Raw genomic sequence first — 25,837 nt, forward strand, 5'->3', positions numbered from 1 at the left:
TGTTCTTCCTAATAGGATAGTGTAATGAAACATATATATTCCTACGCGCCTTTCAGGGCTTTCGTGTTAAATTAAATTAAATCGAATAAAAAATTTGCATTGGATCTTTTTGCTGGTACGACCCGCAGTGGTTATATAACATCAATGAAAGACGTTTGACAGACAATTTGGCCAAATATATTCAAGGCTAGAAACACGTACCTGGTTCTTACTTGTTAGCCTGGAATTATACCCGAGTTCAAATGAGGCTCCGGTAAACGTATAGAAGCATTGATATAAGAACGTGCGTGTGGTTTGACTATCAATATGTGCACAATGCTGACAGCATAGTCTCAAACGTTTTCAACAAAAAATTGGGTCTGGGAGTTTCCACTTCGGACTAACCATGCAGTCAACATCAAGTTGGCAATTGTCTTCCGATTTCACATATAACCCTGAATATATGATGAGCCTGGATCTAAGTTATAACTACCAAACATACCCTATAGTTCTCTTTCTGAGTTCTCTGATAATCTTTCAAAACAATTTTAATTGCTGCATAGCGGCTGTTTAATAGTTGAGAGGAATTATATATTGGATGTAACTGGCTATGCTGCCGAACAATTACAGTAGAAATAAATTACAAAAGTTTAATTATTTTGGAAAGCCTAAAAGCTGATATTTTTCAGGTTTCTCTAGTTTCTAAATTCCCTCAATTATATATATTATAATTTTGCTACGTAAAAATCCGGTTGATCAACTGGAAAATCTTTAAAATTACAATTTGGATGAATCACCCACGACAACCACAGATTTACCAAAGTTATCACCAGTAAAGAGTTCAACAAAAGCCTTTGGGAAGTTTTCAAAGCCATACGTGATGTGTTCTTTTACGATTATTTTACCCTGGAACAAGTGAAATAAAAAGACCTCAATTAATTCTCATTCATTGGATATCATAATCAAATCACTTCAGTGAAGTTCGGCTGACAGTTTATTCAGTGTAAATCATTAATATAATCTAAACTGATTATTTTAATGACAATCTATACTAACTGTTCTCGCCTGTTTGATTACATTACAATCTTACAAGTATTTTACCTCTTTTATCCACTGTACAAGTTGTTTTCTTGCAGCCGGGTAGTCGCGTGTGAACTGCATTACGTTAAATCCTTGAACTTTGATTCGATTTCCTACTAAAGGCCATAGGACGTCTTCAACTATGACAAAATAAATATCAACATTACTCCTTAAGTCATTAGCTAAATAAAGATTTTCTGCATCATTAGAGGAAAAGAAACAAATTGGTCCTTCAGGTAGCTACCTTTTTTGCTGCATTGAGTTAAAACTAACGTCTATACGAGTACGAGGGTAATAATTGGAAGCTAGAAAAGTACTCTGCTCGAGCGAAGCAAATGTTGTACGTTTTATCTAGTTATGATCTTAGTCATCATACGTTTTCATTTTTAGTCAGTTGCTGTTGAAAATTGCAAAGAATATAACACTTCTTGACTTACTCATTTCTGGTTTTTTTTGATTGTATGTTGCTATAGCGCCACACACAGCAACGCGACCATTTGTATTCATTTGAAAAATGACTTTCGAAAACGCTGGGCCACCAACCTGGTTGAAGGCATAATGATATCATGGTATACAATTTTCGATAAATGTAACCATATTACAGTTAAATCTGAGTTGTAAGATCAATGAATATACAAAATAATTACACATTATTCTCTTGCATGCCTATTTTACCCATGACAAAGCTTGATAAAGCATCCTAAAATCTAAATCTATTAAATACGTGAAATATTGTAAAAGGTTAAAATAAAATAGCATGAAAAGGGTATTAATTTTTGGCTGCAGGTTATTTGCACTAATGGGGTATAAATTTTTAGCTTTGAATGACCATATGAAAGCCGATTCGATAACTACATCAATGACACCATGACATTCTCGAAACTCTAATCAAGACATACATTTTCAAAGAACATGTCAATTCCATTGGGACAAGTTGTTTTTAGAGCATCTTTGATGGAAGTAACTTTCTTATAATTGAACACTTCATCAAAACCAAGACTTTTACAATACGCAACTTTCTCATCTGAACCTGCGCTACCAACAACTCGGCATCCTTTAATTTTCGCAATCTGACCAACAACAGCACCAACGGCTCCTGCTGCACTGTTCACATACAGAGTCTGCCCTTTTTTTGGAGTGAGAATATTCAAAACACCAAAATAAGCAGTCAACCTAGAAAAGGCAATGTACACATTTTACTCGCTGTCACTGTTTTAACAGAAACAAATACATTAGGATTTTAAAATATACAAACCCTGCCAAGCCAGCAGCCCCAGTCGCATAAGAGGTTGGTAGATCATCAAGAAAATCTAAGTTTGTCAACTTCCTACCAGACATTACTGCATATGTTCTACATCCCATCGCACCAGACACCTTAGTTCCGATAGGCAAAGTTTTTTCTTTACTGTCAATCACTCTAAGATATATACAACTTATTGTAAGTTACGTGGGATGTTTTGTAGGAGGAGGGGACATTTAAAGACCACCTTCCCCAGTAAAAAAATTTAAAAATGAAAAGGCCCTGCAGTAAACCACTAACTCAGAGACTGTGGAGCCTGTTTAAAGGGGGGGGGGGGCTTAGGCTAGCTGTATCTTAAAAATCTCATAATTAAATTATTGATTATGTTTTATTGCATATGCATCTATGCAAATATGCAAGCAATTGCAAGTCCAAATTAACTTACTTTCCTGCAACATAATAATTGATCATATCATCACCAACTTTACATAGTAATGGTGTATATGGTCTATAAATGAGACAGAACAATAATATGATATATATTAATTGAAAATCAACATTCTGGCCTGCACTCAATCATTATTGATACTTCAAAGGTAGAATATTTTATCTAATTATCTTGCAAAAGGTACAAATTAAGACAATATGTAATGGCAACATACATGAATGACACCCATAATGATAGTTGCAATTTATTTCTGCACCTCCTGCAGGGTTTTTTGTTGCATGTTATAGGATACATGACTCTCCATCAGTCATGCACACATGCATGTTAACATTACATTGCTATTTCTTTAGGCTTTATATTTTTCATATAAAATAGTGTCAGAGTAGCAATGTCACCATACCATGTGACCATGCAGAGAATCACCCTACACAATATTACCTCATATAGGGATCAATGCTCAATGACTGCACTTGAACCAAAACTTCTATAAAATATTTTTCAAAATAATTATTTTTTGAGATAAAATAGATTAAAACACATGCACTGAAATGTATATACATGAGGTGATTGAAATATATTTCTTTTTGCAAATAATTGCTCTCTGGAGATAACTTAATATGTGTATTTTATCAGACACGACTTCCATCATGACACAATTTAAATCCACCTATATCGAAAAGTTCATAAAGTGCTACCACCCTTTGCAAGGGACCAATTAATTATATTGCAATTACGTTTTCTCTGGAGGTCTGCAGGTGTCTATATATATCTATGTATATTCAATTAAGCACCAAAATATATCGATTTGCCTTAAATTGGCAGTATAATTATTAATATTTTACATAATAATCAATTTACAGTTAAATACCTCCATCCTTGATTGCAGGTATCTCTTCTTCCACAAGTTGTAAATCTGATAATTTTGGCATTCCTTCAAACTTGTGAGCGTATATGTATTTCTTTCCCTTCATACTGCAGTTCCTTCTCGGTACGAACGAATTTGAATTCATGAAAACAAAACTATTTTGACCGTGTACACTAGTATCGAGCTGCAGTGACGATAAAATACAACGGCTGTAGCTCTTTGAGGAAACTTTGCGAATTACGGACAGAAATTTTGACATGACGTTTGAAACCTGCTCACAGCCAAGTTATCAAGTTACCTGAGTACACAGCCAGCTAGGGTATCTCGGCGGTATTTGGCTTGGGTATGTCCAAGGTACGTTGCCAGCTATGGGTTCTATCACAGGCAGCCCGGTCCCTGCTGTTACGTCATGCTATTATATAATAGCATGACGTAACAGCAGTGACGGGGCTGCCTGTGGTTCTAGCTATGGTGTATTTGGCCACAGAGATACACAGAGATTTGGCTGAGCCACTGATCTGCTGAGCACTTGAATTATCATTGACTTGTTCAACGATTATTCAGATTAGCGTTACAGGGTATTATACTAATCCTAAACCACAGGTTTAATTTATCCCGTATAAATTACGTCCTCTAACGGAAGAAAGGTGCTTGAAATTTGATAAACATTAAACAAGCTGTTAAAAGAACTAATAAAGCTAAACGGGTTTTGAAGTTTTGAACAGGCCTTGGGCGGGTGGTAATCTATAAGGCTAACCACAGGGCTGACTAACGTGGCTGCCTGTAATCAAATGGAATAGAGCTAGTTTGGTTTTACCCGTGGTCTTACCCAACTTTGCATTGGAAACAGTGGTACCTGCAGTCTGCAGATGCGCAGGTACCGCCATAGCGAATACCAATACCACTGGCACTGGGCTCAATTTAAAACGGTTTTGCTTTCACAACATGTCAAGATTTTTTACTAGATAATCTTAAGTTGGGGGGGTCAAGGCTGAATTAGCTTGATGCAAATACCTCCTCACTTTTCATGCATGTATATTCTACGCTGAACGAAATCAATTCTGCGTCAATTGGAACAAACATAAGACATCTTTTTGTTCTCAGTATTTATTTACCGTTTGTTGACTAATTTACTCATTTATTGATTCTTACAATTATTACAATTAGATATCGAGTTCTTGAACTTTACACCATTACGACGGCCTTTCCGAAATTGCTTCCTGTAAACAATTCAATTAATGCCTTTGGAAGATTTTCAAAGCCATTTGTGATGTGCTCCTTTATTTTTATTTTACCCTAAAAATATAAAAAAAACTGAATTAATAATGGTGAGGAGTGCTGGGTGAGGCACAACTTTTTCAGGCCCACCAATTCTTTCTTCACTTTGCGCCTCTTCTCACCGTTTGGGCAAAAACAACAAAAGTGTTGAAAACAATTTTTGATAGATTTAAACGTATTTCCTTTTTATAAACAGAATGAAAGAACTTTCAAAAAAATAGTTTATTTTGCTATCGCGGTAAATTAGAATTTTAATGAAAGTTTTGATTACCCTCGAAAAAAGTTTTCATTCAGATTCATTTCCGTAATCAATTCAGTCAAGTCCAAGTATATTAAAGCAAATTATTAAAAAAATACTAAAAAAATACTTTCCAAAGTAATACATTTAAGTTGTTGAAAACTCTTTCAATTTTTGTTTTAAATTTCATTTTACCTCCTTGATCCATTTTACCAGCTCTTTTCTTCCCGCTGGATATTCAGTCGCGAACTGCGACACGATAAATCCTTGTATTTTGAGGCGATTTCCAATTAGGTGTCTCATAATATCTTCCACTACAAAAAATAATATATTTATTACCATCATATAATTATACCCACTAATAAAGACCATTACTTACTGAGTACAGGTTCTTTTGAATTGTAAGTCGAAATAGCACCACAGACTGCAACCCGGCCCGATTTATTTAATAGTTTGATTACTTTTGAAAACCCAGGACCACCGACCTATACAAAATAATTTTGATCCTGATTTATTTAACATCAATAATTAAGACGTGAAAAGACGCAGATTTTTCTCAGTCTCGGAAGACGTCAAAACGCGGGTCAGAAGAAGAAGAATAATTGATCACTCATCTTTATCAGTTCGTCTGAATCAACAATAATAAAATGTAACCCATTGGTTAAATTGATAGTGAATAGCGACCTCCTGATCGAAGCGGAAGAAAGTTGACGACTAAAGCATTTATTAAACTTACATTTTCAAAGAACATGTCAATTCCATTAGGACAAGCTGCCTTCAACGCGTCCTCAACCGAAGTAACTGTCTTATAATTGAACACTTCATCAAAACCAAGACTTTTACAATACGCAACTTTCTCATCTGAACCTGCGCTTCCAACAACTCGGCATCCTTTAATTTTCGCAATCTGACCAACAACAGCACCAACGGCTCCTGCTGCACTGTTCACATACAGAGTCTCTCCTTCTTTTGGAGCGAGAATATTCAAAACACCAAAATAAGCAGTCAACCTAAAAACCATTTACGCATGAAAAAACACAAAACTGAGTTCAATGTGATAGGACAAAACCATCATATTGAAAAAATCCGTCACTCAGTAAACTTCGAAAACACTAAAACGTGCCAAAAATCCATGATTGCACTAACATTAAGTTAAACGTTACTAGTACTATGACCAAGACATTCAGAGACATAGGGTATTCTCTTTTACTCCGCCAAACAAATGTAATCAAACTACTCAGCAAAACGCTGTTATACAAAGGCCGAAAGGTCAATTACGTAAAATATCCATTATATATAGACTTTATGAACTGTACCCTGGCATGCCAGCAGCACCAAGTCCTACAGATGTTGGTAGATCATCAAGAAAGTCTAACTTTGTCAATTGTTTCCCTGCTATGACTGCATGAGCTCTACAACCTAGAGGTCCAACAACCTTTGTTCCAATAGGCAATGTCTCATCCTTACTTTCAATCACCCTAAATAATAACAAATTACTGAATGACAACCATGATTTTCAGCTATAGTGAATCAATTATTATTTTCACCTTTTATATTTCTTTGTTTACTCTTGGCTTGAAATAACCACTAACCAGTACCATATAATAGTCATACTCACTTTCCAGCTACATTGAAATTGATCATAACATCACCTTCTTTTAATATGACTGGTGCATATGGTCTAAACAAAACGTGATTTCTATTAAACAACCCTTGCTGTGTTTGCTCATGCTGTTCAGAAAATTAGACGCATAATTTTACCAAACTAACTACCTCATATAAGGATCCGGCCATACTCAAACATTCAACCTGAACCAAAACATCTAAATTGTATGAAAATATCAGTTGTCGACTTGACGTTAAATGTTTAATATGCATTATTGTTATAGTCTTATACATTCACTTCTTTGATTGAGTTGTATTTCATGTTCACCCTGAATGCATTAAATGACCCTACAGTTTTTTCATTTGCACCTTATTTGTTGATGCTACTGTAGTTAATTGGTTTTCCCTGCCAGACCTTAAATTATGCCTAAAGTTTGTAAATTTTTTTGCATGGGGATGGTCCTGATTAGGACAGCTAGACTAAGTGGGCCTATAGTTCTTAGAGAGCCTATTGGTAAGCATTGATTTAATTAAGTTTAAATTAAGATTAAGTTTAATTTAATTTTCCAACTTCTGAACATGCAACCACAAGACCATTGATAGCATTGTCCATTGACTGACATAAGGGACCAAAACTGCATGGTTATATGGTACACAATTTTTGGGATGATCTTCTGAAACAATTTAAAAAGCTGCACTTAATATGCAACCTTGGTAGTAGAAGGGGGAAATGTTCAAAATCTTTGATGGTGTATTATTGTATTTTTTTATGTGAATTAAGCCAGACTAGTTTTATATAGTTTTATATTTGTGAGGCCAAATTGGACTGGTATATAGATTTGAAATACACAACACCAATTTATGAATATACCAAAGACGAAAGTGTGTCCACCCATAACATAGTTAATTAGATAGTGGAAACACGACTCACGACTGTCTTAGTTATGGTTGTTCCAAGAAAATCTGCTTGCAGTCTGCAGATGTATGACTCTGGGTACATTATTTGCATAGGTTAATAATATGCCAACGTAATCGAACCAATATTTTAGTTGTATAAGCGAATTTATTCATATTCAAGATTGCAGTTAACAGAGTAAACTTTTGGTTTCAAAAGATGCTTTACCTCCATCATTAACCGGGGGGAGCTCCTCTTCTACAAGTTGTAAATCTGTAATTTTTGGCATTCCCTGAAACTTATGAGCGTAGAGGTATTTCTTGCCTTTCATTTTGCAAATTATTTTGTACACTGATGAATGATGATGTCCTCCCACCTATGCTCTCACTGAAGATTGAAAGACGTTACGCAACACCTTGCACTAGCTTGCACCAGGCTTGCACTCGCCCAAAAATGCGATTAGTGCTTGGTAGTTAATTTTTGGAAACAAAGAGAAAATATTTGTGCGCGAAAAACGAGCATATCAAAAATTATTACAACAGACACAACTCACTGAGGACCTTGGAGTTATGGGTGTGTGCCTTCCAGGTCTAACTGATCCACAGAAGTAGACGTCCTGACTTTTGTGGGAAGGCAAACCGCCAAACACGCCGTATAATCCTAATTCACACCTAATACTAATAGTTCCCAAAATTAGTGGGAAACAGGGAAAGTACTTACACAATACAATGTAATGTCCGAATGGGGTTGGGAAGAGCGCTGGGAGTAGGGAGGGAAGAGCGCTGGGAGTAGGGAGGGGAGGGCTGGGCTAGAACGTCTATAGTAGAGTAACATATTTAAAGCAGTAAGAACAGCCTGAACACGGTTGACACTTGTCCAACATGCAGTTTTCAAACTTTGTTTCGGAAGTCACTTTCACTTCTTTGACTGCAGTCGATCTGCAAGTTTGCATTTGAAATTCAGGATTGGTCAGTTTTGACTGCAATGCCAGATCACTGAATGAACAGTGATCATTGTGACACTCGCGAAGATCATTATTTTTTTAATTTTCTTCCAATGCAAGCATTGCATCATTGTATTCACTAATCTCGTGCCAATTTAAATATTAAATTAATTAATAATAATGATCATACTTTAATGAGATTCCTGTCTATATGAAACCATTCAGATTGATTTGAATGACCAACATTTCAAAAATGAAATCATCGAGACATTTTCGTTATTTATTTGTTGACTAAAATTACCCATCTGATCTATTGATTCATCTTTTAATTAGATACTGCGTTCATGAATTTCAAACTACTACAACAGCCTTTCCAAAATTGCTTCCTGTAAACAATTCAATTAATGCCTTTGGGAGATTTTCAAAGCCATTTGTGATGTGCTCCTTAATTTTTATTTTACCCTAAAAATATCCAAAAAAAAGACTTAATTAATAATGGTAACTGAGGAGTGCTGTGTGGGAACAGGGTGGGGAGCATGGAAACTCAAACATACATCTTTATCTAATAAAATCCCACTAATTCCTCCTTCACTTTGAGGGGAAAATACAAAAATTGGAAAAAAATGCTGCTCTCATTCGGATTATTCCCGCGTCTAATTCTCCAAATAATCTTAATAACGGTTACGATAACAACATCATTACCTGCATGAAAATATAATTTATTGCATGCAAATAATTATTAATGCCTTGCTAAGTTACGTTTCACCTCCTTGATCCATCGTACAAGCTCTTTTCTTGCCTCTGGCCATTCGGTATCAAACTGGACCACGTTAAATCCTTGTACCTTGATGCGATTGGCAACTAGGGACCACAGAATATCTTCAACTGCAATAAAATAAAATATTTATTACCATCACTTTAGTATCAGATATTTATTACCAACTATAATCAGGTTACTCACTATTACCTACTGACAAAAGGCTAAGTTTCTTTAAATTAATTAATACCGTTATACCATTACTTACTGAGTACAGGTTCTTTTGAATTGTAAGTCGAAATAGCACCACAGACTGCAGCCCGGCCCGATCTATTTAATAGTTTGATTACTTTTGAAAACCCAGGACCACCGACCTATACAAAATAATTTTGATCGTGATCTATTTAGCATCAACAATCAAGACGAAAGACGCGGATTTTTCTCAGTCTCGGAAGACGTCAAAACGCGGGTCAGAAGAAGAAGAATAATTGATCACTCATCTTTATCAGTTCGTCTGAATCAACAATAATAAAATGTAACCCATTGGTTAAATTGATAGTGAATAGCGACCTCCTGATCGAAGCGGAAGAAAGTTGACGACTAAAGCATTTATTAAACTTACATTTTCAAAGAACATGTCAATTCCATTAGGACAAGCTGCCTTCAACGCGTCCTCAACCGAAGTAACTGTCTTATAATTGAACACTTCATCAAAACCAAGACTTTTACAATACGCAACTTTCTCATCTGAACCTGCGCTACCAACAACTCGGCATCCTTTAATTTTCGCAATCTGACCAACAACAGCACCAACGGCTCCTGCTGCACTGTTCACATACAGAGTCTCTCCTTCTTTTGGAGCGAGAATATTCAAAACACCAAAATAAGCAGTCAACCTAAAAACCATTTACGCGTGCATTAAGAAGACAAAAAAAAATAGGAACAAAAGTATCATATTGAAAATTAATCATTAATTGGGAATAGTAGTAGTACCATCACCAAGACTTAGGTCTGCAACCTACTTTCATATCAACAACATCCACTCGGCAAAACGCTCCCGAAAAGTCAATTACGTAAAATATCTTTTACAATATATTGATTTCTTTACAAACTGTACCCTGGCATGCCAGCAGCACCAAGTCCTACAGATGTTGATAGATCATCAAGAAAGTCTAATTTTGTCAATTGTTTTCCTGGTACGACTGCATGAGCTCTACAACCTAGAGGTCCAACAACCTTTGTTCCAATAGGCAATGTCTCATCCTTACTTTCAATCACCCTAAATAACAACAAGTTACTGAATGTATACACGCTACGGAAGGCAAGATTTCTATCTAGTACAATCATCTTATGATATATAGTCAGTAAAGGCTGTTTGGTACTTTACTAGTCATGCAGTACTCTGTAGTAAAAAATTTTGTTACATCCTTTACAATTAATATTTGTTACAATTATACACTTATATTGACATGCACAAAACTCATTACTTACTTCCCAGCTACAAAGAAATTGATCATAACATCGCCTTCTTTTAGTATTTGTGGTGCGTATGGTCTAAAAAACACAATATCTATTCAGAAAGCCTTTCAGACGTTGGTCATAAAATGATGACCATGTACTTTTATGATCAGTAAAAGTATCCAACATTAGGCGCAATGAAAATTTATAATAAACTAGCTACCTCATATAAGGGTCCATACTTAAGCATTCAACCTCAACTAAAACATCTATATAATATTGTAAAAAAATCAATTGTAAATTCTTGTTATGTCACATATAAGAATACATGCAGATTTAGTTTGACAGTATATTGTACACTGACATCATGCAAACAGTCTGCATAAAAGATAGTATGAGAAATCTAAAATAATTTAGTATAATTTAAAGTAAGTATAAATTTTGTTGTTGCTGTTAATATTACATCGTGTAAATTTTCCTGAAGTAGAAACAACATGAGTTTTATGAATTTGATTTTCAGTTTTCAAAAGCAACTAGGTTTAATTATTATTTTTGTTAATTTTCTTCATAATTAGTTATTTATTCAACTATGGTATATTTTAAAGTTTTGCTGGTAAAAACTAAGGATAAAAAAAGCAGCAGACCAGTCAGTTGCAGCTTTGTTTCTAATTGCAACAAAGAAAATTCTAATTGAAACTAAGAAAATTACATGTTTCAATTTAACCAATGGAAACATTCTATATAGAACTATCATTCAGAATTGGATTTTACTGAACTGGTTATCTGAATAATATGATATGCAATTTGAGAGCTGACTCCCAGATTGATGCTGGAGCTAGCTGTTGCTAATTAATATGCACTTTTGTAGTTTTGTTTAGCCCAGAAAAATTTTGGGAGTAGTTGATGCTCTATTACTGTTCATATTGTGAAAAATGCGCTTTGCAATACTCCATGGACCACAGCAGATTATGAATATACCACAGGCACAGGTTTGTATAACCAATAAACAGGACTGAGCTTGCGGGTAGTTGAGGCCTTGGGCTCCTCTGTGACCTGCGGAGGGTTATGCAGACTAACGACGTTTATTTATTATGCAATCATTACACACTCAGTTTGGGACATAAGGGAATACATTAAATCAAAATGCAACCTAGTTAGATGTTCTGTGCAAATTTTTATATCACTCATTGAAGAACGGAAACATTTAATACCTCCATCATTGACCGGTGGAAGCTCCTCTTCCACCAGTTGTAAATCTGTAACTTTTGGCATTCCCTCAAACTTATGAGCGTAGAGGTATTTCTTGCCTTTCATGTTGTAAATTATTTGGTATAAATGGTGTTAAAACAGCTGTATTCTCCACCGACGGACGTGCTTCTAAATGAAAAAGTACAAGCTGCTGCGGCTGTTGCGTAATGTGGACTTGCCGTAAGTCGTAACCAGGTCGTAACTCCCGTAAGCTACGTCACATTACGTCACATGTTATGTAATCAGCCTCGTTCCCAGGCGCTTAATAAAATGTATTTTGTATTCATGTGTCCAGGTTCAAAGTTCACACACCATAAAGACCATCATTAAGCGGAGAGATGTTGAAAAGCACCCCCTGTGCCAATGTTAAGTTTGGCTAACTCTGGCTTCAGCGTATATTACCTGCGTGGTTTGATTAATTGTGGCGAGGAATAGAATGGTCGCAGTAGGTTTGTCCGCTTTCTCTACAAGTACCGTACGTATGGGTTTAAAGAGTCGACTTGTAGCAAGTCTACGTACGTCCCAAACTTCGAAGTTATGTATTTGAAATTAAATGAAAGTTGGATTTTATATGCAATCAATTGGGAATAACAATTGATTGTGCTCTTAAAATGGCCATAAACATGCCGTGTTTCTTGTTGTGAAATGAAAATTTAGCTACAGAAGAATTCAGGGTGATTCATCGAGATTATGGTCTACCATTGGGATATAACCTGGATTACCATACTGCACTGGTATACCCAACAATGGTGGAGTCTTCGTTCAAACTATCTCATGGATCAGTATTAATGAATAAACACAATTATTAGAAAATCTTGAGTTGTTTTCAATGTCAGATATTTTGAAATATGAATTTGAGAACTCGCAGGGAAAGCCAGGGGATTTATCCAGACTTTTGATTGACAGTTCTCGGGCTGAAGGCACTAACGAGAACGCAGAGTTGACTGTCTGAATGTCTTTGTCGCTGTTTTACTGCTGTAAAGTTGATGAAGATGTTTGATGTTTATGAATGATTTCTGATATTGTATTATTATTTATTTCAGAGACTCAGCCATGGAGAGACTGGGGAGAGTATTCAGGGGTTAATTAAGGTGGTTTTTAGTCGATATAATTTTTTTTTTCAAACCCTATCCGTCCCATATATGTTTAATACCATTTTTTTTGTACATAAAAGAAAAATTTGGAAAACGTGCCAAAAAAAAATTGGGGAAAAACACCCAAAAGAGATCATCCAGCCTATGCCACAATCTAACTCGGTTATACAACCAGAGCTGCAATATACCAACATAGTTACAACTACGAAAGGTGCAAGGACAGTTGCTATAGGAAGAACTCCCCCCCATAACTCACATCTTAACGGCCGTCTAAGGGGGAGATGCACTACGGCCCCCAGACCATGATGTATGTGCACCTAACCGTTACGTCTCAGTGAGAAACAGAGTATGCTTTGCCACACGCCTAGCGCGTCATAGACGAATCAGCTACAGTGGCTAGCCTTGAGAGCGAGGATAAATTTAACATATTTAAGCTTTTCCTGGTCTCGGGGGGCGATCCCTAACAAGTATATGCACAGAAAACGACTAATAAGGCACACGATTGGAAATGTCAAGATTTAAACGCCTAAAAGTTTTTTAAGTGTTTTTGGCGAGAAATTTTAGTGTTTTGATATTCTTTTAGAAATTTTAGCGTTTTGAAACAATCCTTGTTAGTTTTTAACGTCAAAATAGTCATCATTCTCAAAAGGAAACTCAATATAAATGATTGAACGGCTTAATTTATTAAAATGTTTTCGTCATGGATAATATTCACAGGTAGCATCAGTGGCAGCATTCACAACCATACTCACAATCCTGTTATGCTTTTGGCCTCATCACTCCAATAGTCTATATAGGCCATTTTAAACAAATATGGCGTCGGAAAATGTAGAGAAATGTGAGACAAGCAAAACAAATAAATCTATGAACTCCTTTGTAAACGACGGTAGCTTTTTCGAAATTTACAAGCAAAGATTAAAAGAGCAAAAAAATGTCGCGGATAAAAAAACAGAAAATACAGCTGAAACCGAAGCAGAGAAAAGAAAAACTGCAAACTTATTGTTACAGGTGTGAATAGATTTATAACGTGGCCGTGAAGACAACATGGTTCAATACATTTGAGGGTTGTATTAATACATTAAATAGTAAAATGTTTGTGTATTTATTGATAACAGTGTCATTACGTATCATAGCAGGCGGCGTGCGAGCAGAGGCGAAGTGGGAGATGAATTCGTAAATGAAAGTTCAAAAAAGCTCATTTTACTTCAGAGTTCAGTCGTAAATCTTATGATTCAAACCAATCTCGGGCACTATGAACATGTAAAAAAATTTAGTAAAGGCGAAAGGTTCTTCATTGAAGCTTTTTTTGTCTAAACTACATTTTTATATGTTTATTATCCCAGACAGTAAACAATGTACAGAAGTAATTTGCTTTGTGTCTCAGTAAAGCTCGTATGCACTTATTTATATACATGCAACAGCATTGTTTATGTTCACATGTTAGCAGTTATCAAAATTAAACCCCTCAAACATAAAAAGGTACAGTACCAGAGCTGATTAGCTCAAGTGAGTTAAATCAGGATAACACATTATCCTATGGGTGCTACATGCAAGTGACAAAATGTCAACTTAATTCATTAGTTTTTTTTCTCTACAATAGAACTTCTTGTTTCTTAAATATCCTTGAAATTATTCAAAGTATTTTAGCCCAAGAAACTGATTCGAATTCAACCCTCTTATAATTAAAATTTATTTCTATTTCACACACAGTCAACAATTAAATAGGAGCTTTTAGAAAAAAATATGACAACATGTTAATTCAAAATATGTAACTAGAAATGTTGGTAGTTGTGTTAAACAAGCACCATTCTACATTTTAAAAGATTTATAAAGACACCATAGCTTCTACAGTCAGAACTTCTTTTTATTCACACTTCCTTGTTTCAAATTTCAAGTGGTTTCAATATTCAATCCCAGTCTTATCCAACATATTGGTCTTGGTGTTTCCTGAGTAAGGCAACTTTAATTCCCCCTATCCCATTGTAAACTGAAGAGTGGAATGTTAATAATGACAATGCAAAGTCCGAAGAAAAAAGGCATCTTGAAAAATCGAACATATGGTTTGAAACAAAAGTACAGACAGAAGTTTTGATATTTCAATTTTATTGCAAAATCATCAAAATCTTTCTGAAAACAAACAATGTGAATGACGTCATACCTGAAGGAACATGCATTGTGTATACAGCACTGTATAATTGTTTGTGATCAGTTGGTCAGATGATGATTTTGCAATGATGTCGAGATATGATAACTTGTGTCAGAACTCCTGTTCTAATCCACATCTTGGATCCCTCAAGATGTTATTTTTTGGACTTTGACAATGTTTTGCAATGTGTCTGAAACTGTCGGCTGGTAATCAACAATTTTATGTTGAATGTTAAAGTCTCATAGATATTAGTCAATCTAAATTTAGGGAAAGAGAAAAATTCCTGTAGGAAGAATGCCAGGATCATCAAAAAAATTGGATGCTAAAAAGAAAAAGTTGGAAAAGAAGGTAAATCATGAGTGAAATTAAATAATTTTACATATTTCTCCTGAATTAGCTGTGTGGTACAGCTATAGGCTGATTGTACAAAAACTGGACGGAGAAATGAACAATGACGGCAGTGATTAATTAATAAATGTTTTAAAAACATCAAAATGTTAAACACAGAAATAAAGAACGTCGCCAGCCAAAAAGTCATCTCACAGGGCGGGGTTCTAAATCACCTTCGGCTTGACACCTGCTATCAGTGTTATACAAGCAAAACGTGGTTTAATTTAGCTGTAAAGTTAAAATATGCATTTCCAGGTAGTGTCGTTTTCATATGATAAAACGGAGATCTATGATACGGCAGAAACAAAACGCTTCCTGATACAGCCAAACCAGTCCTGTTGCATCAGTTTCACTACCGACAGATTACTGGTATTTTAGAGTGTTTCAAGAACTTTGCATTCAAGTATATCGGTACATCTGCCTAGCACGAAAAAGGCAGTTTTCTATTTAAGTTCAGGCGTGGCCATTTTGGGGGCTTAAAAAAAGCGCCCCAAGCGTCGTATACTTTCCTAGACCCCAGTATATATGATCATCACAATGCGCACTTCTCTTTGACTTTAGAAGGAGGAAAACCCGGACGAGAAATCTAGCGCTTGGAAAGCATATATGGAAGAAGTTAAGAAATATAAAGAAATGTCTTGTACAGATGACACGGAACAGAATCGGCCTCTAGTGAAGTAGTGCAATGTCTGCAACTGTGCAAGAAAAAAATTATAATTAACTTCAGCAGTTCAGGGGTCGGTTGTAGCAGGCTGGATAGCGCTATCCACTGGATAGTGATTTTTTCAACCTTTCTAAAAATGTTACAATAAATTTGAGCTTTGTAAGCAATCTATTTAGGAATACTAATGTAAGCCAACAAAGGGCGATTTTAGAGCGATAGAAAAATCCACTCTCCGGTGGATAGCGCTATCCGGCTTTCATACAACTGGCCCCTGATGTGGTATTTACATGCAGTGTATTTATATATTATATAGTCAGAGAATTCGGACGTAAATTATGTGTAATATTGTTTACATTTTAGATTTTGTGCCCCTGTAAGACGAAAATATTACATTTATTGATAGAGCTTGGAAAATTCTAAAATAGATCGAATTACCATGCACAATCCACAAAACTTTGTCTTAGGTCATGTTGATAGTGTCAGTGGGTGCAAGCGGTCTAAATTTATTTACCACTATTATATATCTTCGTGCATCGTAATAAGCGTTTAGATCAGTCCGGATAGTAAAGTATTTCTGCTTTGTCTTGAAAACGTCCTTCGGCCAGTAGCCTAGCCTGGCCCAGGATGGCAAGTAGTGGTCAAACAGGTCTGTATAAATTAGGCCAGTCAGATTTCAGGAAAGGCTAGGATTCCGCCCCAAGATGATTGGTAAAAAATATATGAAAATGTATAGTTTGCTATAAACCTATAACGGTGTATGTATGTTGGAACAGCTTGCGTAAATGAATCAACAATAACTATGATTCAAAACAGCAAACAATTATTTCTGTAATCTCAGAAGTAATAATGTAAATTTACAAGCCAAGGAAATTATCAACAAACATATTTTGGGGACCATGATGCGAAATACTCCCGTTTGAGTGTAGGTTTTTTTGTGCAATCAATGCTGAAAGTACAACGACAGCGTCTCATGACATGTGATTGTTTTAAATAAGTTTATTAAGATTACATAGAATTTTTACACTGCAGTTTCATAAACCAGTTTTGTTTTAACGCCACTTTCAAGTATGGAATGGCTTTTGTCTAGGCTTCTGTCTGTCTCACAAGGCATATTCTCTTTAGCAAGTTTACCTTTTTGCACTAATGATTGTTCACTTTCTACTCTTACACGTGAGCTAATATTAAGCGTTATTGCAGCTAATAAAGACACTCCAAACGCGAGGTAAAACACGTAACGAAAGTCATTAGTAACATCAAAAATCCGACCTAAAAAAAATATATCTGGTTAGTTAACAATGCTAACACAGGGTCAGGGATATTTTTGACTATTGTTACATGCTATAGATCGCATTATTCATAGCTATATATTCTTTAAAAAGTTGCTATCATGGTTGGATTCATCTATTAATTTTAGTAGTTTTATATACATAAAATCCGCTGGCAAACGACTTATCTTTGTAATTGGTGGTCAGGTCGAAGCTTTCACTATTCTAGCACAATACAGTGATCCGTTTTTCTTAGCATTTTTTCAGAAATATTTTCGCCGCAGTATAACGTGCATATAAAGTACCTGATTCCAGCGTACCTACTATTGGAGGACCAAGGAGTATAGCAAACGCAATAATGAGACAAACTAAGGAGTATGCTTCATTGTAATAATATCCTCCTGTGATTTCCATTATTAAGATAGGGTACGTCACCCACCATACGCCTTCGACTATCCCAACTAAACCCATATAAACGAGTAACAGAGGAAAAGAACGAAGAAAAGAACACATGAAATTCAAAACACCAAACACGACAAACGTTATTTGAGAGACCATTTTCACTTTCCCATTCTTTAAAAAAATATCACCAAGACGCCCGGCTAGTAATCTTGCTACAAACGTTGTTATTCCTCTTGTTACCATCAACCATTTTGCCTTTGATAAAGGATAACCTAATGTCACACCATAACGAACCTTTAATGTAAAGAGTTCAAAAATCAAAATGATTAACAGGGAATAAAAAAATGTACCTATATATGCCGGCTTCATCAGTCAATACTAACTGCTATATGCTGTATCCCTCCAAAATTTCATTTTAAAAACTGTTATCACTAAGATAACTACGAGAACTCTTTGATTTCGAGAACTGTTATCACTAAGATAAGTACGTCGCGTCAAATAACAAGTGGCTGAAAGCCTGAAATAGACAAAAACACTTCTCGACGTTTCGATATGCTAGATTTGATCCCAAGTTGTTGTAAAGACGCCGCCACGTACGTTGGACATTCCACTCATAACTCATTGATTCCAGTAATCGCTTAATTAATACAATTTACTGACACCGTCTGCAGTGGATTTCACAACCGCTCAGTTTTAAATAATAGAAAACCCCAATGAAAAAATCTCGTCAACACTCACCATAAAAATTAGCGGAATAAGACAAGTAAAAGTAAACATTGTCACTCCGATTAGAGAAACTGTAAAAGATTTATCCTGAAAGAACTCCTTGTAGAGAGAGGTGACAGATTCTCCGCATTTCTCCGTTTCTCTAACTTGGACTTGCTGCGCCTGATGACGAGCAACCAAACCATAGAGTAATAGAACTGGAGTGAAGACCAACATGGAAAAAAACGTCATCTTGTATCCGAACTCAGCCAAAATAATTGGCAAAATTATAGAAACCACCATAGCACCAATAGCGTTTGCGCTAAAACGCACGCCAACAGCTAATCCAAAATATTTACTAAAATATTCTCGTTGTGTTATAATTGTCAGTGTAGAAATAACACTAAGTACGCACCCAAACGGAATTGAGTAAGTAAAAAATATGAGGATGGTGTTTGTCATGAATGGTGTCAAACATAGTGAGAAACTGAACAATATGCTTGTGATGAGCATACACCAACGGAATCCAGCACGTCTGTGAATATATACCACCAGTGGAGTTAACGCAAGAGCCAGAAAAAATATCACTGAACCTATCCAACCTACAGAAAGAGTATGCTGAGAAACTATAGTTTCACACAAGAATTAGCTGTCTACTTTTTACATATATTTTTATTCAGTTGTAAACTTTAAATATGGGCCTTTTTATAAGACAATTGGCTTTTAAAGTGTTCCTTTACTCTCCAATTTGTGCTCAGTCCATTGGTTAGCTCTTAATGGCCTTACAGTCTTTATTCATAAAATTCAAATTTAACATGGTTAGAATATGTGGTTACTATGCCACTAAAGTCATTCAATTATTGGCAGCCAACTAAAATTTCTGCAGAAGGACAAAAGGGAATATCATTGACACAAAGCAATGTGTATTTCTTTAGTCTGTAATCTCCTTGATAAAGGCTGTGGACTTACAAGCATGTAGGCTTAAATATTCACTGTGATATAAAAAATATCTCAGCCATAATTGTAATGTTTAGGCAATATTTTTGATGTTACACCAGCCGAGTGTACTACAAATGGAAACTAAAAAGATATCAAACAGCGCAATATTGCATACCTCCTATTGCATTGCTCCCATGCAAGCGTTCTATAAACACAGCAACAATAATTCCCATTGAGTCTGCAAGGCCAATAAATGTGAAACAGACAATGGCAGTTACAGTTAGCCAAAGCCATGAGTATGGTCCATCTTTGTGTATATGACTCATCTAAAATAAATATGAGGTATAGTTTTTATCAGAGCTCTTAGAAATCAGTGTCAAATTAATATCAACTTAAAGCAATAAAATATAAATGAAGTAGGTACGATTCTCTTTCTTATATAATGAAGACCTGGTCAACAGACCAAAAGCTCTGCATATAATTAATTTATGCAGGTACATCTGGTTTTCCGGATAACCAAAAAATATGCCATGCAAGTTTTATAAATTGTTACTGGCTCAATCTGGCTGTCAATGCAATACTAAAAGTGTTGCATTCAAAGTGAAACATTTCATTAATTCATTACCCAATACAGATGAGCTGAAAATTTTATCAAATTCCTGAGTCATTCTTTTAATATTGAACCAAAATGGTTATAACAATGGTAATACTATAGTGTCTGGTGCGGTTGGTTTTAATCTAAAAATCATGCCAACACTTGCATTTCTAATACAAGGCCTCTTGACACCAACCAACCTCGCAAGCCAGGCCTTCGCCGTGGGGCATAGATAGAAAAGCCTAGCTTGCAAGGTTGGATACCAACAGAGGGAGGTCATACATTGCGCTGCGCTGAACTGTTAAAGTCTGTTATTATTTATTTACAGCCCAGGCATTATATCAGTATATCACCGACAGTTGGCGATGTACGGTTGCTCTCTGGGGACGAAGAGCTATTCAAAATAACAAATTTAAGGCCCGTCTGTGGTATTTTCTTCTTTTAGTAGATGTGAACAAGTGACTAGTTACGGCTATTTGCAGTTAAATCGCTTAATACGAATGCTCTGTCAGCGATTAAGAGTTCTTATTTGAACAATGAGCACCGTAAATAGTTCACTCGTTCATGTCTATCAATAGACGAAAATCACACATCTGTAAACGGCCCTTTATACTTCAGTGGTCACCGACAATAGCCATCGTCGACAGTCGGTGGCCTATGAGCTTTAAGCCTGGTTTCCATATGACGCCGACCTGTCGCCGACTCATTGTCTGTAATCAACCAAGGAGAAAATGATTTCAGAAAGACAAAAGATTTCACTCATCAATAATCACCGACAATAATACTTTGCCGACGTCGGCGTCATATGGAAACCAGGCTTTAAATACTAGATTTACGTACCACCGTTTCACCGTACTAGTAATTTCTAAATTAAAATGAGATTAGTGTTGCAAACAGCAGAAGTTTCCACAGCAAAACCGCTATTCTCTACAACATCTACGCAAGAAACATTCACAATTTTCTATTTTAAATCGCTGCCACTGGCACTGACGCAATTGACCGAATGACGTCTCCTTACGCGTCTTTTTTTTTAGCCTGGGTTCGAGGAGGTTTGATAAAAAGTTGTGCACGCAATCCTGCACGGAAAACCATTTGGTAACCTTTAGTGAGCTTTTCATATTGGCATATTTTACCTAAAAAAGGCTAAAAATACCCCAAAATTGCGGATATTCGTCATCGTTAGAAAGGCTAAATCAGCTCACTGGGCTAAACTCGAAAAGTAGACATTGCAAACCTCAGGAAATATATTAAACCAGATAATAGCGCGGGCATCCCGAATATTACATGATTATTCGAGCTATCCACTATATGTTATTACAGCTAATCCCATTTGGTTTATCCTTCAGAACTTTCACATTGTCTTAGTGTCTTATCCAATTAAAGGCTGTTTTCCACTTAGCGTTTTTCATACGTTCGTACACGCATGTAATTTGACCTAGATGTTAAATAATAAAAATTCAAAAGCAATTAAAATTTTCCGTACATGTACGTGCGTATAAAAAACGCGTATAAAGTGGAAAGAAAAAGCGCAACAGTGTAAAGCAGCCCTTAGCGTTTTCTTATGTTAAACTAAATTATTCCTTAGATAGAGCTCACAGAGAATGACAACGTGGCAGGATCTAGCAAGTTTATATTTTTGCGTAAAGGAAAAGGAACTAGCACTTCTGTGCTATGGTTGCTCTTTTTCTCTTGACCTCCTACTGTTCAGAGCAGTCTATTTATTCATTTCAAAAATGACATTATCTCATACGCAGCAGGGCCAAGGCTACAGATGTTAGGACTCTAGATGTTTTGACAGACGGGAAGACCTATTTAGGTCACGTACAACCACGATCTTGAATTCGTGGTCATGTCTGCGCTACAGAAAGATGGTCCGTTTGCGTGGTTTTATTTGGCAATTACTGCTCTTACCTGTTTCCTACTCTTGGGTTTAGCTGATTCGACAGGGATTATTGTAGCAGTGTTAATAGTTCACCACAATGAAAGCAACGCAAAAGGAGGTACTGTGTGTTCCTTCTGGTCATAAATAATTCGCGAAATATATTTTCGTCTGCGCAACACTTCCTTTACTGGTGCTTTACACCACAGTTCGGAAAAATGTGTAAAAATAATAATCAGTAAGATGATTTTTACCGTGTATACAGACACAGTTTACAAGGTCAAGTTCGTTCATATGAACAAGGTCATAATAGTTTTTAAATAAGCGTTCGTGTTACTGGATAAACGCTCGCAATGGCGGGGAAAACCCCGATTTTTTACCGCATTTTTTCAAAGATTCAGAAGAGTGTATTTAGCATATGAATTAATAATGCGATGCCGATGGTGCTATTCTAAGTTATCAACCGGGCATGCTGAAAAAAAGCTAATCAGTTTTCAGTTTGCCTGGTTGATAACTCAGAGTAACACCATCACAATATTGCAATTGCTTCGACTTGTGAACTATTAACTGGCCACTACATAAGACTGTATCATTGTTGCATGCGAGGTCAGTGACTAGGACAAATCTTGCCGTCAGCTGTGAATCAAGACGTATGGTTACATAATTTGATGATTAACATTAGCAAACTGATTTCTGGGTTTTCTATGAAACGATGTGAAATAGTCCGGATCTATATATTTCGTATCTATAAGTTAAAACTTGCGTCTACAGTCAGGTCAGGTGGAATTAGGACAAGAACTTAGGGCCCCAGCCGTTAGGGCCGTTAGGGCCGTTAGTGCCCCATTGGTCTATAGTCTATACCAGAATAGAGAAGAAACACGATAGCACAAGTAAAAAACATGATTAATGAAAAGATGAGCTCCCACATTACCAAATATTCTTAGGGTGGGGGGCATCTTAGTTACACCACTGCGACCGTATCATTATAGAAGTGTAATTTTTTTTTCCAGGATGGATTGGTTCAATTGTTTTCTTCCTCATATTTGGTTTTGCTCCTGTCGTTGTCTCTGTTCACAACAGATTTGGGTTTCGTTGGTGCATGTTTATTTCATGTTTCTTTTACTGTTTATCATTCCTTATTACCCCATTCGTTGAGAACATGAACATTATTTTCTTAACCTTTTCAATTCCGATTGGACTATCAATTAGTATGATTTCCACTCTATCTGTAACAACACAACGGGAATATTTCAGCAAGTATTATGGTTCTGCAATTTGCATTCGTTACGGCGCTACTGCTTTAGGAACAGTCGTAGTTTCATTTGTTTTACCGTTTGTTTTTGATGGAGTAGGGTATAAGAACACCTTTCTATGTATGCTCGCTTTTTTACCGGTAATTGTATGCTATGGCCTGGTATCTCGTGATCAAGTCACAAACATCGAATCTCACAAAAATGAGAAGTCAACAAAGAAAATTTATTTGGAGTTATTGCAGGACAAGACGTTCACGCTTGGTTTAGCTGGAATAGCGCTTCAAATGTTAAGTATTACAATCCCGCATGTTTTTATGGTGAGTTTAGAGTTACATTTTACTGTGTTTTACATTTTCAACCGTCCACTATTGGTTGACTTATATATATAACGTTGTATTCAGGTATTATATAGAGGTCAGCTGAAAAAATGGGGTGGTTTTGTTTAGCGAGCTTCCCTGCCAAAACCACCCCTAGCAACCCCGCACACTCGCGTTTTTTTCAGCTGACCTCTATAGAATAACTGTCTGCAACATTATCTTTTTTACTATCAAAGCGCCTGGGTACGAGGCTGGGTTCTGTACTTTAATTAACAGCATGAATGGGATATTGTATAAAAAGCAAACATTCAAACAATGCAGAAAAAACTACCATCAAGATTTGACAAATCAAATTAGTTGTGTATATACAGAAATATAAATTGGCCGTTTTCACACTAGAGACGCATAATGCGCCTTCAATATTTTTTGTCTAGTATAAAGGCGGGACAACTAATTAGACGAATAAGTCGATGAAAACACGCGCGAATAGATAACATTAAGCCCTGCTTCCACGGGTGAAATTTTCAAGCAAAATGCGAAATATTTCGCCTGCTCCTTTTGAATTGTGAACAATCAAGCAGAATTATTTATATTCAAGTGGTCACAACTCACAATTCAAAAGAAACAGGCGAAATATTTCGCATTTCGCCAAGAAAAAGCGCCGGTGGAATATGGCCCTTAGAATTTCTGGTTTATTTTATTACTGTTTCATTTTCCAGAATTATTCGTCTATGTGCCGTCTTCACACGGGCAGACGCGTTATCCGTCTAGACGAACTATCGTTGGTTATGCGTCTCTGAGACGAAAAACTGAACATTAAATTATGCGTCTGTTGGCGACTTTATACTGAAGACGAATAACCAGAGACGACGCAATATGCGTCCAGACGCATTATGCTTCTCCAGTGTGAAAACAGCCATTAATTGTTCATATCAAATGTCAACTAAAAGTAAATTAATGCAATACTCATTTGATAATTCCATGTAGGTTCGTTACGGCATGACGCTAGGCTATTCATTGTCAAAGGCAAAATGGTTTTCGATCTCTAAAGGAATGACAATGTTTGTTGCAACTTCACTTACTGGCCGCATGAGCGATAAAGCTTTAAAACATGGGAAAATCAAATTGATCAGTCTAACATGCTGCGTGATATTTGGTGTATGCAGTTTACTTTGTTCGTTTGTGGAGTCGTTTCCAATGATTGTGGTGTACATGGCATTGGTAGGCTTGGTAGAGGGCGTCTGGTGGTCTACATATCCTGTTGTTGTAGTGGAAATTACAAGTGGTTACCCCACCAATGAAGCGTTTGGCTTGGTAAATTTTATTGTAGCATTGGTACGCTTACCAGGACCACCATTTTTAGGTAAGTCCGTTAGAACTGTAGGTGTTTTTGCAACTCCGTTGATACGACAGATCATTGCAATCCTCAGAGAAAATTAATACTGAAATGCAAGTCTGCCTAACCATGCAGGCATACGCAAAAACGCAATTGTGGCTGCAATGTTAAATGAGTTACCTATTTGCTCCTTTATAAAAAGATGAAAGTTTGTGTAAAGTTGTGAACTGGGCCAACTGGCTTTATTAATCCTCCCTAATCATGTTATAGGTTGGCTGTTTGACATTACTGGAGACTTTCGTTATGCACTATATATAATGACTGTGATTTCTATAACAGCTGCTATATTTCTTGCTATAAGTTCACATGTGAATGTTGAAAAACATTTGTCGTTGTCAGAGAAGAGGAATGCAAGGAAAACCTATGTTATTGAAAGCGATGAAGCCAGAGGAGTCAAGGATTCTCTTTGTTTTTTTCATGACAAACTTATTATTCCAGAGACAATAACTTACGAGACTTCAGTGTAAAAATATATGATGACTGATATTATTATAAGATATAAATGAAACTGATTTGGAATCTCGACCTTGCAATCGGTATTAACTATTAAATTATATTTATATGAGGATGCCTATTTCGACCAAAATATTTTGCCACCTCTGCACCTCACAGTCACTCTTACCACATGAGCGTAAGAAGCGGAGGGGACTGGGAGTCAAAAGTCGGACAATTTGTACTTGAATCATCCGTCGCCACAATCACCCTCAACATATATGCCCTCAACCACTGACAGTCTGACACTTATTTTGAAACCTCGT

General features: G+C 36.2%; 6 protein-coding genes across 6 annotated transcripts; 2 read left to right on the top strand and 4 right to left on the bottom strand.

The window, feature by feature from the left end:
* Positions 1-90: 90 nt before the first annotated feature.
* Positions 91-4,062, bottom strand: LOC114521602 (prostaglandin reductase 1-like). The gene is made up of 8 exons (XM_028542093.1): positions 3,616-4,062; positions 3,186-3,231; positions 2,745-2,807; positions 2,315-2,476; positions 1,959-2,232; positions 1,497-1,602; positions 1,081-1,199; positions 91-885 (listed from the first exon to the last, which is right to left on the bottom strand). The coding sequence occupies exons 1-8, from the start codon at positions 3,869-3,871 to the stop codon at positions 757-759; spliced, it is 1,155 nt and encodes a 384-aa protein (XP_028397894.1). The 5' UTR covers positions 3,872-4,062; the 3' UTR covers positions 91-756.
* A 652-nt stretch (positions 4,063-4,714) lies between these two features.
* LOC114521604 (prostaglandin reductase 1-like) lies at positions 4,715-8,042 on the bottom strand. The gene is made up of 8 exons (XM_028542095.1): positions 7,857-8,042; positions 6,902-6,951; positions 6,747-6,809; positions 6,445-6,606; positions 5,865-6,138; positions 5,508-5,613; positions 5,324-5,442; positions 4,715-4,908 (listed from the first exon to the last, which is right to left on the bottom strand). Exons 2-8 carry the CDS (start codon positions 6,904-6,906, stop codon positions 4,798-4,800), a joined length of 840 nt encoding a protein of 279 aa, XP_028397896.1. The 5' UTR covers positions 6,907-6,951; positions 7,857-8,042; the 3' UTR covers positions 4,715-4,797.
* A 761-nt stretch (positions 8,043-8,803) lies between these two features.
* On the bottom strand, positions 8,804-12,197 carry LOC114521603 (prostaglandin reductase 1-like). The gene is made up of 8 exons (XM_028542094.1): positions 11,998-12,197; positions 11,010-11,055; positions 10,820-10,882; positions 10,446-10,607; positions 9,951-10,224; positions 9,597-9,702; positions 9,338-9,456; positions 8,804-9,033 (listed from the first exon to the last, which is right to left on the bottom strand). Exons 1-8 carry the CDS (start codon positions 12,098-12,100, stop codon positions 8,923-8,925), a joined length of 984 nt encoding a protein of 327 aa, XP_028397895.1. The 5' UTR covers positions 12,101-12,197; the 3' UTR covers positions 8,804-8,922.
* A 1,626-nt stretch (positions 12,198-13,823) lies between these two features.
* On the top strand, positions 13,824-17,088 carry LOC114521630 (telomerase RNA component interacting RNase-like). Its single transcript, XM_028542129.1, has 3 exons — positions 13,824-14,136; positions 15,542-15,622; positions 16,226-17,088. The coding sequence occupies exons 1-3, from the start codon at positions 13,942-13,944 to the stop codon at positions 16,343-16,345; spliced, it is 396 nt and encodes a 131-aa protein (XP_028397930.1). The 5' UTR covers positions 13,824-13,941; the 3' UTR covers positions 16,346-17,088.
* Positions 17,089-17,313: 225 nt separating this feature from the next.
* On the bottom strand, positions 17,314-21,222 carry LOC114521428 (monocarboxylate transporter 4-like). The gene is made up of 5 exons (XM_028541880.1): positions 21,075-21,222; positions 19,815-19,965; positions 18,734-19,302; positions 17,914-18,289; positions 17,314-17,594 (listed from the first exon to the last, which is right to left on the bottom strand). The coding sequence occupies exons 2-5, from the start codon at positions 19,963-19,965 to the stop codon at positions 17,347-17,349; spliced, it is 1,344 nt and encodes a 447-aa protein (XP_028397681.1). The 5' UTR covers positions 21,075-21,222; the 3' UTR covers positions 17,314-17,346.
* A 761-nt stretch (positions 21,223-21,983) lies between these two features.
* On the top strand, positions 21,984-25,589 carry LOC114521483 (monocarboxylate transporter 12-like). Its single transcript, XM_028541949.1, has 4 exons — positions 21,984-22,234; positions 23,124-23,683; positions 24,671-25,046; positions 25,290-25,589. Exons 1-4 carry the CDS (start codon positions 22,084-22,086, stop codon positions 25,544-25,546), a joined length of 1,344 nt encoding a protein of 447 aa, XP_028397750.1. The 5' UTR covers positions 21,984-22,083; the 3' UTR covers positions 25,547-25,589.
* Positions 25,590-25,837: the final 248 nt, after the last annotated feature.

This window comes from Dendronephthya gigantea, unplaced genomic scaffold, assembly GCF_004324835.1.
Source record: "Dendronephthya gigantea isolate DGI-Jeju-01 unplaced genomic scaffold, DenGig_1.0 000020F, whole genome shotgun sequence".
In the NCBI taxonomy this organism is placed as follows: domain Eukaryota; kingdom Metazoa; phylum Cnidaria; class Anthozoa; order Malacalcyonacea; family Nephtheidae; genus Dendronephthya; species Dendronephthya gigantea.